The sequence below is a fragment of the Cololabis saira genome, chromosome 18 (assembly GCF_033807715.1).
Source record: "Cololabis saira isolate AMF1-May2022 chromosome 18, fColSai1.1, whole genome shotgun sequence".
Classification (NCBI taxonomy): Eukaryota; Metazoa; Chordata; class Actinopteri; order Beloniformes; family Belonidae; genus Cololabis; species Cololabis saira.
In genome coordinates, this window is record NC_084604.1 from 37,134,548 (window position 1) to 37,155,249 (window position 20,702).

General features: G+C 38.5%; 1 protein-coding gene across 2 annotated transcripts; it reads left to right on the plus strand.

Moving 5' to 3' along the window:
- Positions 1–3,304: 3,304 nt before the first annotated feature.
- Positions 3,305–12,585, plus strand: LOC133418371 (uncharacterized). Of its 2 annotated transcripts, none has more exons than XM_061706990.1 (6): positions 3,305–3,397; positions 4,170–4,487; positions 6,434–6,535; positions 7,340–7,426; positions 7,506–7,534; positions 11,537–12,585. In XM_061706990.1, exons 1-6 carry the CDS (start codon positions 3,334–3,336, stop codon positions 11,645–11,647), a joined length of 711 nt encoding a protein of 236 aa, XP_061562974.1. In that variant the 5' UTR covers positions 3,305–3,333; the 3' UTR covers positions 11,648–12,585. The 2 variants fall into 2 exon arrangements, with proteins under 2 accessions (XP_061562974.1, XP_061562975.1); XM_061706991.1 differs by having other exon boundaries at positions 3,327–3,397; positions 4,173–4,487.
- Positions 12,586–20,702: the final 8,117 nt, after the last annotated feature.

The following is a 20,702-nucleotide window of genomic DNA, read 5'->3' on the forward strand; positions in this document are numbered from 1 at the left end:
TTATATTGTAGCATTATAGTAAAGTAATGATAATGTAATGTATGCATTATAATTACTTACTAAGTAATTATAATTACTAAATGCTGGGCGTTTGTTTTGTTTTCTCTTGTTTGCTTTGATTTGTTTTGTTTTTGACTATATTTATCTATACATATAATTGAGTATTATATCACTATATTGAATAGTTTTTAAAGTAGGGGCGTTTGGTTATGTATGTTTTTTTAAGTAAGTTTATAAGTTTATTGAAACTCTTGTTAGATGTAAGAATGTATGTAGATTCAGGGTCAGGACTGGATAAGTTTTTACTTCAATCCTACTCCGTTACAAACATGTTGATTTGTATTTTATTTTTTTACTTTTTTGTATTTTTTTTTTAACATGCATGTTCGAAATAAAATCTTCAAATATCAAATGTCAAAAATATCAGGACATGGGGTCCTGAAAAACCCAAGAAAATAAAAGTTTTATCGGAGGATGCGAAAAAAGAAAGCGGGAGAGTAACAAGCTAAATGCCCGGACAAGAATAAACATTGTCCCGGCGTTCACTCGCTGGCGTGAGCTGAAAGACGAGGAGGGATGTCCGACAAGAGAGACAGAATTATTATGATACAAATGTAAATGTAGAGTTCTATGTTCAATAAGAATCAACATTAGAATGTTTTCACATACAGGGGATTCGTCTTGGGTTCTAGTATTTTTCCTGAGAACTGTAAAATTGTGCAGGTCTGATCTGCAAAATATAAGGAATTCATTCAGTTATTCACAGGTTATAAAGTATTTTTTTATTTTGTCAGTAAGTATGTTGGACTACTAATTTATGACCAAGTCCGTCTAAAAAACGTGACAGGAAAAAGGTGCAGAGCGTATGAGTTTGTAGGGCGCATTATCTCGCTGAAACAACTTAATAAAACCAAGTTGAACTTAGTGGTTTTCAACTTCGTCAAATTATATTGTTTAGCCAAATATAGATACATTACCTTTTTGCTATCCATCCTGCAAACGACCGCTGAAAACAGAAAAGTAGTTTTGAAAGTCCGTCCCGTCTTCTCTCATCAAAACAAATGCACGGGCCGCTCGGTGGCGCAGTGGGTTAAGCGGCGGCTCATATACTGAGGCTACAGTCCTCCTCCTGCAGCGGGTTCGAATCCAGCCCGTGCACCTTTGCTGCGTGTCTCCCCCGTTCTCTCTCTACCCCTTTCCAGTCTGCATCTCAATAAAGGGCCACTAGAGCCCAAAAAAACCTTTAAAAAAAAAAAAAAAAAAAAAACAAATGCAGCGACGGGGACAGGAGTTTTCCGGCAGTACGCGCTGGTGCTCATGGGAAATGTAGTTCTTTCTGGTAAAGCACTACCGCTTTGGTCCAAAGGAGCCGGCAAACTCAACAAAAGCTGAAAGTTACATTGTGCTGCTTTAAAGTGTGGATTGTTGATTTGATACTAATGTTAATAAATTCAGAAATACTTTGAAGAGAAGTTGTCCTCATTTTGCATATGCATGTAACATTTGCTGGTTGTGCAGGTCAGAGTTGTAGATTCATGTCTTATGAGCAGTTGAGAGCGGTTTTAGACCATGTGCATCACTAACCACTGATCGTAGGTAACATGTGTAAGAAAAACCTACATGATGATGGAAGTGGACTCGCTGACTCGCCGGTTCCTCATTCCAGCCGTTTGTTTGTTGGTGCTAAAGGAGAAGTTGTGAGGAGCCGTCATCAGCAGCAGCATCAGATACAGATGTGGTTAAAAGGCTGGTGGGAGTTCAAATAGAGTTTAATTATGTGTGATGTACACCAGGGCTGGGGATCGATTCAAATGTCAAGAATCGATTCGATTCCGATATCGATTTGGGTTAGTGTTATTAAAACTGTTTTTTGAGCTGTTGCATGATTTATATACGGAAGAGTATTAGGGCCATGCAAGAGAAAAACTAATTTGAGAGTGGAAGTTTTTTTTTTATTGTGCATTTCGAGAAAAAAGTCGTAATGTCGAGAAAAAAGTCGAAATGTCATGATGAATATGTTGAAATATAATTTCGAGAAAAAAGTCGAAATTTCGTGAATAAAGTCGAAATTTCGTGAATAAAGTCGAAATTTCGTGAATAAAGTCGAAATTTCGCCTTTTTTCTCAACTTTATTCACAAAATTTTGACTTTTTTCTCGACATTTCGACTTTTTTCTTGAAATTGTATTTCAACATTAATCACGACATTTCGACTTTTTTCTCGACATTTCGACTTTTTTCTCGAAGTGCGTAATGAAAAAAAAATCTTCCTCCTCTAAAATATTATTTGTATTTTTCTCCTGCCTGGCCCTAATACTCTTCTGTAATTATATGAATGTGGAGTTATGAAACATATTAATACTAGTATTATATTGAGATTCAACAGCAAGTATTGCAGCTAATGATGCTGTAAGGACCAATCAGCTCCCAGAATGCTGATAGAACTGAAACAGAAACATCGTGTAGAATTACCAAACAGATCCAGGGAGGAAACAGAGACGGATGAAATCGGTTTATTTTTTCCCATTAATGAGAATGTGGTTTTTAGCATTTTATGCAAATGTAACCCCAAGACAGTATAGAAAGCAAATAAATATAGACAATTTATGCAATTATAACTGAAAACTTTAATGTTTTCATACCTTTAAACATATTTAAAGGCAAAAACATGGTAAAGTTATTCTTGTGTCCAACAAAACATTCCTTTTTTGGCCATAAACAAAAAAATACCAAAAGTTGTAATGTAATGATGAAAAGAAATCTATCTTTAGATATAAGAATCGATTTTTAGGAATTAATATTAGAATTGATTCGAGAATCGAAAGATATTAGCCTTCCATTTTCATTTTTAACTCTTGTACCTGTCGCTTCACGTCTGTTTTACACTCCGACACGTGACTCAAGTGTTTTAAAGTGTTAACTTCAAACACGTTCATTATGAGTGAGAGATGGTACTCTTTTAATCTTCATTGGGGGATTATTTTATTGGAGTGTAAAATACTTTGAAAACATCAACCCTGTCTTTGTCTTATTTCAGTTTATTTACAAGTAAAAGCCAACATGTTTTTTAGTTTCTCAAAAGAACATGTGCGTGTGAAATGATCGTACACATTAACATGAATCCACCCTGAAGACACATGGGTGTGTATCTGTATCTGTGGCTGATGCTGAAGTCACATTATTACTAAGAAAACTTCTGCTTTTGTCTTAAAAGAAGTGAAATGAGGAACCAGCCACTCAGACCAGAAACGTTTACTCCCTCACATGCAGCTAAAAGGTGAGTAAGTCACTCCTGTGAGCTGTTTATGTGTCTGGTGTGAACACGAACGAGAGAATGATGCTGGAATTCAAATCAGTGAAATTACCTCTGTTACTGACATTGATGCTTCAATTTACAGGTAAGACAACAATATATTCACCTACCTACCTACCTACCTACCTACCTACCTATCTACCTATCTATCTATCTATGGATCTATCTAGTGCAGGGGTCGGAAACCCGCGGCTCTGTAGCGCTGCCCTGGTGGCTCCTGGAGCTTTTTCAAAAATGTTTGACCTTTTTTTCCCTTTTCTTCTCTTTTTTTCCTCTTTTTTTCCTTTTTTTCTTTTTTTTTCTTCTTTTTTTCCTTTTTCTCTTTTTTTCTTCCTTTTTCATTTCCTTTTTAATCTCGACATTTCGACTTTTTTCTCGAAATTTTGAATTTTTTCTCGACATTTAGACTTTTTTCTCAACATGTGGACTTTTTTCTCAACATTTCGACTTTTTTCTCGACATTTCAACTTTTTTCTCAAGATTTCGACTTTTTTCATGAAATTCTGACTATTTCCTCGACATTTTGACTTTTTTCTCAACATTTAGACTTTTTTCTCGAAATTTTGACTTTTTTCTCGAAATTTTGACTTTTTTCTCGACATTTCGACTTTTTTCTCGACATTTAGACTTTTTTCTCGAAGTGCATAATGAAAAAAAAATGTTTCACCCAGTTATAACTAATATAGAAACATGCAGCATGTGTTGTCTTCATTCCAAGGCTGATACAAGACTTTTCATTTTTTTTGCGGCTCCAGACATTTTTGTTCTTTGTGTTTTGGTCCAATATGGCTCTAAAACATTTTCTAGTGTAACAGTTGTGCTTTTGTTTCTGTTTGTTTTTTCTATTTTCTCAACAGCAGAAACTCAAAGACCCATCATCAGCGTCAGAGTTGGACATGACGTCACTTTACCTTGTAAAGATGCAAAAGACCTTCCGGATAATTGTTTCAGTACCACCTGGCTCTACACTGATTCAAAGAAATCAGTGACACTGTTTGAATACGGGACGGTTCACAAAGACGCTGGAGTTAAATCAGTCAGACTGAGAGTTAAGAAGAACTGTTTCCTGGTTTTAGAGAAAGTCACAGCAGAAGATGAAGGTCTTTATACCTGCAGACAGTTCAGATCAGGAAAACAAGTCACAGACTCTGGCGTTCAACTGTCTGTAAGGAACGGTGAGTATCACATTATTTTTTTTCCTGGTGTAACAAATGTGAAAATATCACCCTTTTTAGGAGTGCAAACCATGAAATTTTACCCTCAAGAGGTTAATAAATAGTCAGAAAAGTCAGAAAATAGGGACTATCAAATATCGACCAATAAGAAAAAGGGGCGGGGCTAATTTGCACCAATTTTGTTCAAGTACTCATTACCAAGTCCGATGAAACCACCCACGAGTCTTTATGTCAAACTATTCAAACGTTATGGCAGAAAGTAGGAACTATCAAATATGTGCCAATCAGATGAAGGGGGGCGCGCTTTTTGGCGTCTAGCGTAACCACGGTAACGCTTTTGACTGAGAAAAGTAGTCGCAAGATGGAGACGCACATTTTGATGTATAACACACTTGGGGGTACGTTACGGTTCGGGCCGTATTAATTGCCGAAGGAATGGCATAAATTGGGCCGAAATTACACGATTAATTCAAAATGGCCGACATCCTGTTGGGTTTGGGCCATGGCGCCAAGAGACTTTTCTTTAAGTTGTAACATGATACAGGTGTGTACCGATTTTTGTTCATGTACGTCAAACTGTATTGTGGGGCTTAAGGCACAAAGTTTTCTAGGGGGCGCTGTTGAGCCATTTTGCCACGCCCATTAATGTAAACCATTAAATATCAAACTTTTCGCCAGGCCTGGCTTGGTGCAAAATTTGGTAACTTTTGGGGCACGTTTAGGGGAAAAAAAGGCCCTCGTTTCGTCGGAAGAAGGAAAAAAAACGAGAAAAATTCCTATAGATACAATAGGGCCTTCGCACCGTCAGTGCTCGGGTCCTAATAATCATCTCCAGTAAAATATGATACAACGCCAGGTTTGTAACTTCTAAATATTAAATAACAATACTTCAGTCAGCCAACTCGTGCAGTTAAAACTTCTCTGGTTTTAGTGTTTAGGTTCATTCAGTCCTCATTTATCTGCTGGTTCCTCATTTCAGTCATGTTTTAGTTCGAGCTGAAGAGGAAGTTTTTGTGTATCTTTGTAAGAATCAGTCATCAACAGCAGCGTTAGATAAAGGTGTGATTAACACATTAACATGAGCTTAGGGTGGATTATTGTAAATATCTATTAGCATCTCACATGTAGAGTTTGTTATAAAACAGAGGAAAATCATGTTGGTTAATTTTTTTATAAATACTGTAGCAGGGCGAGTGCTACGGGGCCCGACCGACAGGACAGAGAGGACACGGAGTTTCAGTGCACAACCACTTTATTTCCACCACACCCAGGACACACATGCTTCGGCTTCAGCAGCCTCTCCAACAGCCCAGAGCTTTTTTAAATGTTTTTGTTGTCGTTTTTTTTATTGTATGACTGCACTGTACTGTATTTTTATGTTCAGGAAGACTAGAGGCACATTTGTGTGCTTCTAATGGGGATCCTTAAATAAATAAATAAATTTAAAAAAAAAAATAAAAAAAGAGCTCCTATGCAGCCATGCCTTATGAAGGCAGGCAGGGTGGAGAGGTTGATGGGACACACCTGTGACCCATCACCTGAGTGGCTGCTGCTCCTCCACCCTGCCACACACCACCATCGCCAACCTGATGATGATGCTGAAGGCACATTCTTACCAAACAAAAGGACAATAAGACAAAAAACTTCCCCTAAGAAGATGTGAAATACGTTTTAAGACATGAAACAACATTTTGAAAATAAATAATATGAATATAAAAGTTGTACTTTTGTCTAAGTTTGTGTTGTTTTTCTTTCATCTTCTCAGCAGTGGTAACTCAAACATTCAAGACTGATGTGTGTTTTATAATTTTTATAATGTTTATTAAATATTCAAATGATGATAAACTGTATTGTCCAGCTTTAGAAATCAAATATTTTACCTTTAATAAACTTCATCTGTGTAATTGTTTCAATTGAAAAAATAATAAAACTTAAACACTCCACAGAAACAAAAACAAAAACTAAAAAGAAGACAGAGAAAACTCCATCATCATCTGCAGCTCCAACGATGTCATCATCAACCACAGCAAAACATGGCACAACTACAGGTACATCAGTCTCAGTCTGTGTACTTTCACACATTTTATTTAAAGAATGTGTTTCAGAACAAGACAGAAAGTTATTATTTTAGTAGTCTTATATCAGGGGTCGGCAACCCGTGGCGGCTCTTTAGCGCCACCCTATTGGCTCCTGGAGCTTTTAAAAAAAAATGCTTGACCTTTTTTTTCATTTTTTTTTCTCCTTTTTTTCCTTTCTTCTTTTTTTCATTTTCTCAACATTTCGTGTTTTTTGTCAACATTTTGACTTTTTTCACAAAATTTCGACTTTTTTCTCAACATTTGACTTTTTTCTCGAAATTTTGACTTTTTTCTCGACATTTCGACTTTTTTCTCAACATTTGACTTTTTTCTCGAAATTTTGACTTTTTTCTCAACATTTGACTTTTTTCTCGACATTTCGACTTTTTTCTCGACATTTGACTTTTTCCTCGAAATTTTGACTTTTTTCTCAACATTTGACTTTTTTCTCGACATTTTGACTTTTTTTCTCGACATTTCGACTTTTTTCTCAACATTTCGACTTTTTTCTCGAAGTGCATAATGAAAAAAAAATCTTCCCCCAGTTATAATTAATATAGAAACATGCAGCATGTGTTGTCTTCATTCTAAGGCTTATACAAGACTTCATTTTTTGCGGCTCCAGACATGTTTGTTTTTTGTGTTTTTGGTCCAATATGGCTCTAAAACATTTTGGGTTGCCGACCCTTGATCTAGTGTAACAGTTGTGCCCTGTCTTATATCTATTATAAATATTCTTTTAAAAAGGGATAAACTGATTCTTTTATGTTGCAGCTGGGATACCGCTGGTCGTCAGTGCTGTTGTTGTAACAGCAGTGATAATAGTTGTTGTGACGGTGATCAAATGGAAGAAAATGAACGGTGAGAACAGATGACACTTGACCAACAGAAACCCAGATTTTCACTGAGAACTCACTCTGACTCTGTTCTGATTGTCCAGAGAGGAAAAGGCAGATGGATCACAACAACGTAAGTCTTTAAACAGAGATGATCAATCGTGTGATTTTTGTGGTGCATTTTTCCGATCGAATGTTTTTTTTGTTTTAAAAATCTGTAGAAAAGCATAGAAAACTCTCACTTGACCATGTGAGACCACACAGCAGCATAAAGTTGACAGTTTTTTATTTCCTCCAAGTCTTTTGGAACCGGCCTTTATGTCATGTGATATGAAGTGGTATTGCAACATACAGTAGATCAATATCCAAGAATATGTACCAACAATGAAGTATGGCACATACGAATTTACACCAATTTAAAAAAAATATACGTGGGAATTCCTTAAAGTAGACAAGGCACACTTTTTCTATGTGACCGCACACCCATAGGAAACAACCCAGACATCCTGAAAAATTATAAAAAGATGGTAAACTTTGTTCAATGGAGAGACCAAGGAATACAGTATCTGCAGCATGTAATCATAGGAGGACAGTTTGTACCTTTTAATACACTCACTGTTCAATATGGAATTAGCAGTAACAATTTTTTAGAATACCAACAACTTAAAGGTATAGTCCCTGATTTTGGAGAGCTAGCAAGATTTGAAAGTGGCACCTCCTCTAAGCCCCGCCCCCTCCTCCCCCTCCCGCCAGCGGTCCGTCCAAAGCTACGCCCCCACAAACTTTGGGGAACGCGCATTTGCAGGAGTCCAGTTTTCCAGGACATTTTGGACAGCACATTTTCAACAAAACTACCCCATGTCTCATTCACCTGTAAGCGAGGCCGGTTTTAGGGGGGGCAGGGGTGGGCTGTGCCCACCCAAACTTGCGTCCTGCCCACCCAATCAAAGTTATGGGGATCCTTTATTTTTTTAAATAATTTTATTTTTTTATAAATATAAAAAAATATCACAGAATATCTGTACCGTTTCTGATTGGGTGGGCACTGCGCATCATTTTTAGACACAACAATGAACGCATACCGCAAAAGTTGTGTCTCGGTGGAGGGACCCGACGTCCCAGCAAAATGAGCACAACAGAGAAGAGAAGTGTTCCGAACAGCACACAGAGAACACACTGAAGGCTGATTTATGGTTCCACGTTATACCAACGCAGAATGGTGCGCGTCGCCGCGTACCCTACGCCGTAGGCTACACCGTAGGCTACGTCGTAGGCTACGGCATAGCCGTGCCTCCAGAGCCTGCAGCGCACCGTAGCACTGCCACCCCGCCACCCCGCCACCCGCACCGGCGCACCGGCGCTCCGCTACTGGGGGTCTGCCACGGTCCCCCAGTAGAGGACAACCTGCGCCGCAGAATCGCACTTTGGCTTTCTTTTTTTAGCCTTTTTAGCAGGGAGAGCCGTTACACCCGACGTGACCGCCCGACCGCAAGCCGGCGGTGAAGACGGGAGCAGCGAGGGCCCTCCGATGTCAGGCCGCGGTTGCCAGTCGGTCTGGAGGAGCGGGGGGGGGGGGGGGGTTACACTGGGACACTCTGAGCCGGGGAAGACCCGTGGGAATTATTGAACCTAAGCACCCCAAAGTTGCTATCGAAGGTTTACAGGTTAGTGTCCAAAATAGACAAATCAGTCTCTCTTAGCGGATCTCTCCCTCAACACCGACCAGATCTCTTGGTCACAAATGTGTTTAAATACTTTCACTATGACTAAGAACCCAAACTTACAACTTATACAGTGCAAAGTTCTTTTTTTTTGTGATCAAGTTTTTTATTGAGCTATTTTACTATTTTTAACCATATTTAATACTAACTAAGTAACAATACTATCTATACTATCTATACTATTTAATCGGTACCGTAATTATCGTACATGTACTTAATAGGATCAGTCAACTCTTTCTCTGACTCTCTACTGAAAAAACTTCCCATTTTTTCTTTCTGTAAGATCCCTCCCAAAAAACCTTCAATTACACTTACTTTTACCCACAAATCATTTGCTAATTCTTCCGATCATCAGTCTACTTCAGAGGATACAAATCATTTCTGTTGATGTAAGGAGAGCGGGTCAGATCCTTACTGAAATGAAATATATCTCCAAGTATTTGGGAGAGCAAATCATCCCCACTTATTAAAACCAGTTCCTCTACCTATATGTCTATTTCCCACAAATTTGTCAGTGTTCCAAACACTTCTTATGGACCTCAAGTCCTGCATATGCTATAAGTCCCTCACTGGACTATTACTCTTGGTACCCAGACCAACCATGGCGCTCTGGCCATTCTCTCTTTAATGTTACCCGAGCTATTAAACCTTTTTAGAAGAGCGAGTCAAATTCTAAGGCCAGAGAAGCGAAACAGTCTCACAACACAATCAAATTCAAGTGTTATGAAACTGCAAGCATTCCTAAACATCTTTACAAAGTAACCTTCTCAATAACCCCTGCTCACAACCACACACAGCGAACTTACCTAAAATTTCGGGATGACGTCAACCATTCTCTGGCAATCCAATTCACAGACCTTCGACAACAACCCAGCAACAATAATTTGGGATTTTGTAAAAGGACCCCTTACCTCTGAATAATTTGGATACAAGTCACTGGTGTGTCGTTGGTCTGGAAAAAGGAGTTTCAATCGAAGGTCTATTGTCATCCGGGTCACGGCACCAAATTGTTGAAGAATATTATCAAAACCAGTTCAGAAGTCCGCTGTGGTGTAGTGAGTTTTATTCAGTAAGCCGGCGGTGAGCAGACCTATGCAGCGCATGTCTGGGTTGGTGTGCTGACCAAGAATTATTTGAAATCATGACTTTTATACAGTAAGTTCAAAGCACAAAAGGCAGGAATAAACAAGCCAAATGAGAGACAAAAAGCAATTTACAGTCAGATGTGATCTGTGGCCAAATGTCGTTATCGGGCATTTGGCATGACTGTCACTAAGTTGTAAATTACCCCATAGAGTGTTCTCGTGTTTCAAGTCTGTGGCCAAATGAGTTGGTATTAACATATCAGTCAGTCAGGAACTTCGTTATATGGCATTTCCGTGGTTCAAGTCTGTGTTGAAGCCAGTTCCAAGGTGTCGCCCCTGCAGGGGGTAGGAAGCTGGAGTTTCCCGTCAGCCACGGTGTCACAATGCCTCATCAGTAGATTGTATGACTTTTGACTCTCTTTCATCTATCCAATGGGAGAAATTGCGAATACCAGAGCTAGACCATGGAGGGTAAACAATGGGTTTTCTCTCCAAGCAAACATTTTTATTACGGAAAATTGGCGTCTGGGTGTGCCACTGCATCCCCCAGTTACCCAATGTCTCCACTTGTTGCCAGATCTGGATAGAGTGAGAGATTATAGGACCAAATTTGGATTGACAGTATTTGAAAGATAAACCACAAAACACAAGTTCCTCCATTTCATAATAAGAAACAATACTGTGTTCAATTTGGAGCCAAAGGGTGTTTGCATCTTGAAAAAAACAGTTCTTAAGAGGGCGAAGCATAAACAACAAATAATTTTTCTCAACATTTCGACTTTTTTATCGAAGTGCGTAATGAAAAAAAAACTTTCCTCCTCTAACATATAATGTGGCCCTAATACTCTTCCATAGAGAAGGAATGTGGGAGATGTGGTTTATACTTCAGGTATTTTTGCAGCAATTGTCCGTGTGTGAAGATTAAAAGACTAATATTTTTGAAATTGGAAGCAAAAGTTGGAACTGATGTCCAGTGAGTTGTTGGAATTTTTATTATATAGACAAATATAGCAAAATTACCTTATTCCTAACTAAGACTATTCAATTTATATATTTGGCTGTGTTTTCCAATAGTAGTTTGTGTTGACCCCGAACATGTAAAACAGGGGTGTCCGAAAGTCAGTCTTTGAGAGCCACTGCCTGCATGTTTTAGATGTTTCCTTCCAAGGAACAAATCATCATCACTCTTCATCAAGGTCTGCACACTTGTGTCAGGGGGTGTTGCAGCAGGGAAACATACGAAACATGCAAGGACATTGAGGACCAGGATTGGACACCCTGAAGTGTTGTTCACGGGTGTGTTTTGTTTACTGTGCCTCACATTTTCAGGGTAGAACTGCTGATGCTGAAGTGATCTACAGCACCATTGGACCTCACCCCTCTCCTGCTGCAGGCTCCGATGATCCAAACCACCTATACTCTCAGATTCAATATATATAAACGGATAAGAGGAAATCATTTTTCAGAGTTTCTTCTGCTAACAGGTTATTAGTGACGGTCCTATGTCCATTTCAGTCTCTGGCCACTTGGGTACACCTGGTATATCTGCAGCAGCTGGAACTAATGCAGTGTCCAGTGGATGTACCATATGTCTTTGTCTGTTACACCACTGGAAAATGTTAATTTATTATTATTATCATAATTATTATTTCTAATTGTTTTATGAATGAACACAAGGAATGGACGCAATTGTTTGTTTTGTTAAAACATACTGTAAATAAAAAATGACAATGCATGTAATGAAATGAAATGATAAAATCATCCTGAATAATTCTTTCTACTGCTAATTTCCCTCTAAGTGCTTTTTTGTTTAGTAATAGTAACAACGGCTTTCTGACATGTAATAAGTCAGTTTTAGTCGTGTCAGAAGTAAACGTATCAGATGTGACCGTATGTTTGTAGTAGTGGTAAGCTTCCTTTGCTGTGGCGTCCTTTTGGTAGACGCGGTCCCGGTTGACTGGGCGTGGCAATAATGTCTTTTCGAGCACCGGGACAGTGGTACGGATTTGTCGTCCCGTCATGAGCTGAGCAGGGTGTAATGGGAAATTTTGGTACAACATACATTTTGTCTTGTATGCTTTAAGACTAATGCACAATCCTGTTTTCAAGTGAACATTCCTGTGCTGACAATTTATGTGGCCTTATCAGGGGCAGGAAGAAATATCCACACAGAGCAGGCCCGAGGCTAAGCTCCTTTCACACCGTGCCTGTGGAAAGTGGAGCCAGGCATGATGTCAGGGTGCCATATTTTGTCTTTTGTTTTAAGCCTGCTGAAACTATAAGATAGCGTGTCTCTAAACATCTTCAGCTCACTCAGGACTGACTGCTCATCTGATCAGTTGTACTGTGTGACTCCATTCATGAATGCTTTTATTAAAACTCCAGAAAGACAGCTGACGTGTCAAGACATTCTTTTTTGAACACTTTATTGAACGAACAACACTTTTTGCCACCACAAGGGCTTGCTCTGGTTGCAGCAATCTGTGTAGAACAGGGGTAACCCGCGGCTCCTTAGCGCCGCCCTAGTGGCTCCTGGAGCTTTTTCAAAAATGTTTTCCTTTTTTTCTTCTTTTTTTTTTTCCTTTTTTTCGTTTTTTTTTTCCTTTTGTTTCTTCTTTTCTCTTTTTATTTCTTTTTTTTCTTATTTTCCTTTTTTTCTTCTCTTTTTCCTTTTTTTCTCTTTTTTTCTTTTTTGTCCCTTTGTTTCTTTTTTTCTCTTTTTATTTCTTCTTTTCTTCTTTTTCTCATTTTCTTCTCTTTTTCCTTTTTTTCTCTTTTTTTCTTCCTTTTTCCTTTCCTTTTTAATCTCGACTTTTTTTTCTAAATTTTGACTTTTTTCTGGACATTTCGACTTTTTTCTCAACATTTCAACTTTTTTCTCAACATTTCGACTTCTTTCTCAAGATTGTACTTCAACATTAATCTTGACATTTCGACTTTTTTCTTGAAATTTTGACTTTTTTCTCAACATTTTGACTTTTTTCTCAACATTTCAACTTTTTTCTCGAAGTGCATAATGAAAAAAAAATCTTCCCTTGCCAATAACCTGCCTGGTTGTTGTAGTGGTGACAGGAGCAATTTCAATGTCCCTCGAAAAATAGTCCATTATGATGAGGAAACTTATCGTAAATGTATCTTTTTTTACCGTAAAATGAGGGAGGAGGGGGGCACACCCTCGGGCATCACACTGAGTTTATCCGGGTCTGGTACTATCCACACTAAAACCTTTATAAAATCTCTGTGCTTTAAGCTATTCTCATGTAACTTGGTACAGTTGTAGTCAAGGAGTTGCTGAATCCAGGCAGTGGTGTCTTTATAATTATATGCATTGCTATCATGGAGTTTTCCACTGTGCAATCTAAAAAAAAAATTAGACAAGAATAAAAATTTCTTTTTTTTTCTTTTGGTTTATCACAATTTGCTTAGGCATGTGAACATTCACAATTTTTCTGACACTGGAAATGCATGCTGTGAGGTTTTAGATATCCATTGAGACCAATAATATGCATATTGATCATAATTGTGGAGATATTGTTGATTTAATTTAGATAGGCCTGTTCCCCTCCAAAGTCCCTAGGGGTGAACAGGTTAAATCAGACCTGGGCATTGTACGGCCCCCGGGCCACATACGGCCCTTTGATTGGCTCTGACCGGCCCGCGTAAGGTTATTTGGAAATTACAAAATAAACATATTTTCTAATTTTACCTCATAGTGAGCTAAAGCTGCATTGCTTTTATTTTGAAGGTCATTTTTCATTCACGTACAGAACACAATGACGCAATATATGTAAATTGATAGCCTACGTGCGACATCTGGTCACATCTTCACAGGGACAGACTGGCAGGTGTCAGCCCGCAGAAATGTCCGCTCGCGCTAAAAAAAGAAAGGTGGATGCCGAATGCAGGATTTTCAACAAAACATGGACTGCTAAGTATTTATTTACTGAAGTCGGAGGTAAAGCCGTGTGTTTAGTTTGTGGAGAGCAGATCGCCGTGTTTAAAGATTACAATTTGAGTCGGCATTACGAGACGAAACACGCGGAGAAATATAAAAACTTCAGTGATGCTGAAAAGGCGCGGACATCGGAAGCTTTGCTTGCTAAGCTACAAAAGCAGCAGGGCTTTTTTACCAAGCTTCACGCATCCAGGGCTACATCCATGATCCAGGGATGCAGCATCCAAGACCAGCTTTGTGATATCCCACAAAATCGCTAAAAACAGTAAGCCATTCTCGGAGGGGGAGTTTGTGAAAGAATGCTTGGTGGACTCTGCAGCACTTATATGCCCTGAAAAAAAAGAAGCATTTGAGCAAGTCCCGCTGTCCAGGCGAACCGTGACCAGAAGGATCGAGGACATTGCGGGGAATCTGGAGCTTCAGCTGCAACGTGAAGTGGCAGGTTTTGACTTCTTCTCCTTGGCTTTGGATGAGAGCTGTGATGTCCGTGACACAGCTCAGTTACTTGTATTCGTCCGTGGGATAACGGACTTCAAGATTACGGAGGAGCTGGCAGCAGTGCGGCCAATGAAAGGGACTACGACGGGGGGCGATCTGTTCACGGAGGTAAATGCGTGCTTGGACAAACTGGGACTTAAATGGGACAGACTGGCAGGTGTCACAACGGACGGTTGTCCAAATCTGACCGGGAAAAATGTCGGACTTTTGAAACGTATGCAAGATAAAGTGACTGAAATAGACGCAGATCACAAATTGGTATTTTTGCATTGTATTATACATCAGCATGTGTTGTGCAAGTCAGTGCTAAAAATTAACCACGTTATTGATGTTGTAACTAAAATAGTTAACTTCATCAGGGCACGAGCATTGAATCACAGACAGTTTGTTGCACTTTTGGAGGAGCATGAGACTGAACATAGTGACATTGGCTACCACACAACAGTCAGATGGCTTAGCCTTGGCAGAGTGCTAAAAAGAGTTTGGAACCTGAAAGCAGAGATTCGAGAGTTTTGTGAAAAGAAAAACAAAGACATCCCAGAGCTCTCAGATGACGTCTGGATGGCAGATTTTGCATTTGCTGTTGATGTGACTGCACTGATGAATGAACTGAACACCAAACTGCAAGGCAAGGGCCTTTTTGTTCATGAAATGAACAGCTTGGTGAAGGCGTTCATGAGAAAGTTGCAGTTTCTTTCAAGCCAACTGGATAGCAACAGTCTCACTCACATGCAAACCCTGAAAGAAGTCACACCATCAGCTGATCACCTCTGCAGGTATTCATCCATGTTGGGAGCACTGCATGAGGAGTTTTCAAGGAGATTTGAAGATCTCAGAAAAATCGAGGATGAAATGCACATGATTTCCTCTCCCTTGACCTGCAGTGTGGATAATGCACCCAGTGATGTTCAAATGGAACTCATTGACCTGCAGTCTGATGCTGTGCTGGCGGAGCACTTTAAGTCAGGATCACTGGTGGATTTTCACTCTTCTCTCAAAGAGGAGAACTTTCCAAACATTAGGAGACATGCTCAAAAGATGTTGGTTCTCTTTGGCTCTACCTACATATGTGAACAAACATTCTCAGTAATGAAGTTCAACAAATCCAGGTATAGATCCTCTCTCACTGATGATCATCTCTCAGCTTTGCTTCGCATCTCCACCTCAGACATTCAACCTGACTTTGATGCACTCGTTAAAGCCCAACAGAGACTAGATTTCTCTCACTGAACAAGAAGAACTGAAAATCACTAAACGAGGTGGTTAGATTAGAAGTGTACAAAATTTACAAATTAATTTTTCTCAAAATCACAGTTCAGTGACAATTGTTATGATTTATCTTGCTTAATATTTGGGAGGCAAAGATAATATTGTGATGTCTTTAGAAAGCTACCATCACATTTTGTTTACCATTGTTGTTGTTGAATAAATTACATTTTTTGCAGGGCAACTTCTCTTTTTTATTGCTTAATCATAACCAAGGACGTGCGGTCAGGGGAGGCTGCTTCACCTGTCATCATGACAAGTAAAAATAAATAATTATAACATCAAATTTATATTAACAGGGTTTTTCCCGGCTTTAATTGAGGCAGAGGTGGCACCATCCTGATCACACGCGTGCGGGTATACCATGACTTCAACTGGCTCAAGCAAACACTTTTTACAAGATATTTTTCATTTTGGGAGTTCTAATATAATTAAACATTTATTTATTTATTCTTTATTTCATTAATTGATAAAATAAAACAATTTAATATAAACACAAACCTTCCTAAATTCCGAATGAAAGGGAGCAGAAAGAAGAATCTTATTTAATCTGCCCCTTTTTCCCAAGAAACCAATTTACAAAGAATGTAAATTATATGAAAATTAGATGTGAAAAAATATGATAATTATCATGTTAAAGCATTATTTTATTAACATAAAAATATAAATACAAATATAAGAACTCAATCTTACCAAAAATAAAAAGTAAAAAAAAAACTGCCAATGGAACAAGAGATCTTCACTGAAATGAGTGAAAATGGTTTTCTAGAACGAGTTACTTTTTAGGTGACTGTCTTATTTTAAATGTAATGATTTTTTTTGGACTAGAAATAAAACATTTCGACTGGATATAAGACAAGTAGTCTTGGTAAGATTTTGACTTTTTGTAGGGTTTCTTTACTGACAAATCTCACAACCAGACAGAGAACATTTCAGCCTCCTATTTTTCCATTTCCTCCTCATGCTCCTGTTAGTCCAATGCCTCCTGGTCTGGTCCTGGTCCTGGTCCTGGTCTGGTCTGATCCATGGATGGTCCTGGTCCTGGTCCTGGTCTGGTCTGATCCATCGATGGTCCTGGTCCTGGTACATCATGGCATCCTTACAACATCATCCCAGTGCCTCTCCTTCAGTCTGCTGTGCAGAAGTGTCTTCACCTTAAACAAAACAATTCATGCATTAAGTATTTTTGTATTAATTTTGATACAGACATAAATAGTGATAGTTCCTGCTGCGTGGGGGTCACAGTGTTTTTGGCATAAATAACAGACCAAACCTTCCTCAGTTTGCCTGAGCAGGTAAATTGGTTCAGTCACCGTTTGTCAAACCCACTGGCTCTGTGTTTTTGAGAAGATCTGTAAAGATGAATAAAAAGTCATGTTTAAATCACGTACACGTTGGCTTCGCGTTGATATGCGCCTAATGACTGAAAACTGATTTATGCCTCTGCGTTACACCAACGCAGAGCCTACGGCGTAAGGTGCGCGTCGCCGCGTACCCTACGCCGCAGGCTCTGCGTGGATTCAACGCGGAACCATAAATCAGCCTTAACGTTACCCTCGCCTCACAAATCGTCCCGTCCTGCACTCTGACCCTCGCTATCACCTTTCATGCATATTTGTGCACTACTTTCAGCCCTGACAAAATTGCTGCATCTTGTCAGTAACATGATTTATTACTTTTTAACTGCCTGTAACGTTAATTGTCTGCACTGTTTCACCTGCACTCTTGCTTCTCCTCGTCGCCAGGTCGCCTTTTAAAGTACTGTATATATACCGAATATAAGACGAATAAACAAGACATGCTTGGATGCAAAAGAAACAATATTTACCTGTTTGAACAGCCAGGGAAAACCAGGACGCCGATTTTTAATACAACAAATAGCGGAAAAACACGGAAAATAATTCTGGAGATTTCGTCTTCTTCTGCTGGTGCTGTGTCGTTGATACAGCGCCCCATAGCGGCGCAATGCTGCAACTGCAGTCAAAATAACTTCCATCCAGTCAGTGAGTCCAACTTTTTTCTCAACAGTTCGAAAAATTGAGAAAATTGATCTTGCGTTTTGTTGCATTTTGTTGCGGGTGTTGATCGCGTTAGTGGTGCCATCATGTGTTGCATATGTAGGCTATTTTTAAATTGTTAAATCAAATCCTTTTGTTGACAAAACGTATTTGGAGTTTAACTTTTGACATAATGGCTTTAGGGCTTCTTGTTTGAGAAAGAGTTGAAAGAAAATCAGAATTAAAAGCTTTAAAAACAACTGAATATTTCACTAAAGGTCAAAATTTTAATCTGTGTTTTTGTACACCACTCTATGGTGTACAAACAGTGTGTACACTGTACAAACTCTCATTTGTGTTGTATGAATTGCTACTATTTACTGTTTTTTATAAAGAAATACAATTAATATTATGCAGAATTGAGTTAAGCCTTTTGGCCCGGCCCTCCACAATATTTTCTGTTTCTCATGTGGCCCCATGGAAAAAATAATTGCCCAGGTCTGGGTTAAATGTTCATGGGAGCATCGAGAATACTTGCACTGTGGGCGTATTTTTATTTATTTCATTTTAAATGCTCCCATCTAGTGGCGAAAAGGAAACGCAACCACACTCCACAGTACACCTCGACTACCAGTTCTTTGTTAAATGACAACATATGAGTCAAATAAATTAAACTGAACCAAATGATCCCGTCATCTCTGTGGATCTGTTTGACTCAGAAACTCCTGAGTTGACAATTAATTCTTCTATTAAACACAGAAACCTGCATCTCATTTCTCCATTGAGTTGTTTTCACATCGTGTATCTTACATTTCGGGAAGTTTAGTACACACGTACACGCACACAGCATGTCAATTATTATTATTATTATTATTCTATCAAACCCCAGAAGGCCCTTTGAGTCCCTTTTGCAGTTTTGAAGAACACAGATGAGTTATTACAGATGAATAACCCCTGGAGGGAAACGTTTGGCTGAAAGTGTCTTTTATTTATTAATTGAATTGAATTGAATTGATTTTTTTAGTTTTTTATTTCACTTAGTTGTTGTTGTTTTTTTTTCATTTTTAATGTATGATATTTGTGAAGTTATTTCTTGGAAAAAGGGGCAGATCAGATAAGATTCTTCTTCTTTCTGCTCCCTTTTCATTCACAATTTAAGAGCATTTGTATTTGTATTGAATTGTTTTATTTTTTTTAATGAAATAAAGAATAAAATGAAAATAAATAAATAAATGAATTGAAGACGCTTTTGTGAAAAGTACACCATTTTCTACACTTGTTGTTTTTTTATTTATTTTTTTATTCTTTATTTCATTCATTAAAAAGAAAAAGAAAACAGTTCAATATAATTACAAAAAATCTCTTTCCTTGAATGAAAGGGAACAGAAAGAAAACTAAGCTTATTTTATTGGTCCCTTTTTTCTAAGAAATAAAATTTAAATTAATGTAATAATTAAAAAAAAAATTAAAAATTACGCAATTAAAAAAAAACACTTTCCAATAAACGTAAATCTAAAAAAACAACAACAAACAAACAAAAAACAAAACCAAAATTACAACAAAGTTATAAAATAACACAAAATAGCTGTCGTCAAACACAGATAGTCGTATTCTTTTTTGATTCAAAGAAAAAAAAATATGACAATGGTGCTAAAAAGAGAGAGAGACCCACCTAAATGAACAATTATCATGATATTTCTTCATCAAACTGGCTTTTATTATCGTTTTAAATGTAATGTTTGATTTGCATTCTTTGGCTTCTGTATCCAGATTGTTCCATAAACTGATACCTTTTACAGAAACACAACGTTCCATTAATTTTGTCCTCAATTTTGTATTTCTAACTGATATTTTGTAATATCGAACTGACCAGCAGATGGCGACAAACTCACAGCTAAGGCAGGCTGCTGAAGCCAAAACGTCATCTTTATTTCTTTGAAGACGTTTATGAAACACAATAATTATATTCAAGTCTCCCCCAATCCAGATGTTGCTGTAATTCAGATGTATTTTATGAGGTGTGTTTTATTACTCTATATTTTGTGATGCACACACTTATACACACACACACACACACACACACACACACACACACACACACACACACACTTATACACACACACACACACACACACACACACACACACACACACACACACACACACACACACACACACACACACACACACACACACACTTATACACACACACACACACACACACACACACACACACTTATACACACACACACACACACACACACACACACACACACACACACACACACACACACACACACTTATACACACACACACACACACACTTACACACACACACACACACACACACACACACACACACACTTATACACACACACACACACACACACACACACACACACTTATACACACACACACACACACACACACACACACACACACACACACACACACACACACACACACACACACACACACACTTATACACACACACACACACACACTTACACACACACACACACACACACACACACACACACACACACACACACACACTTACACACACACACACACACACACACACACACACACACACACACACACTTATACACACACACACACACACACACACACACACACACACACACACACACACACACACACACACACACACACACACTTACACACACACACACACACTTACACACACACACACACACACACACACACACACACACACACACACACACTTACACACACACACACATACCAACGGACAT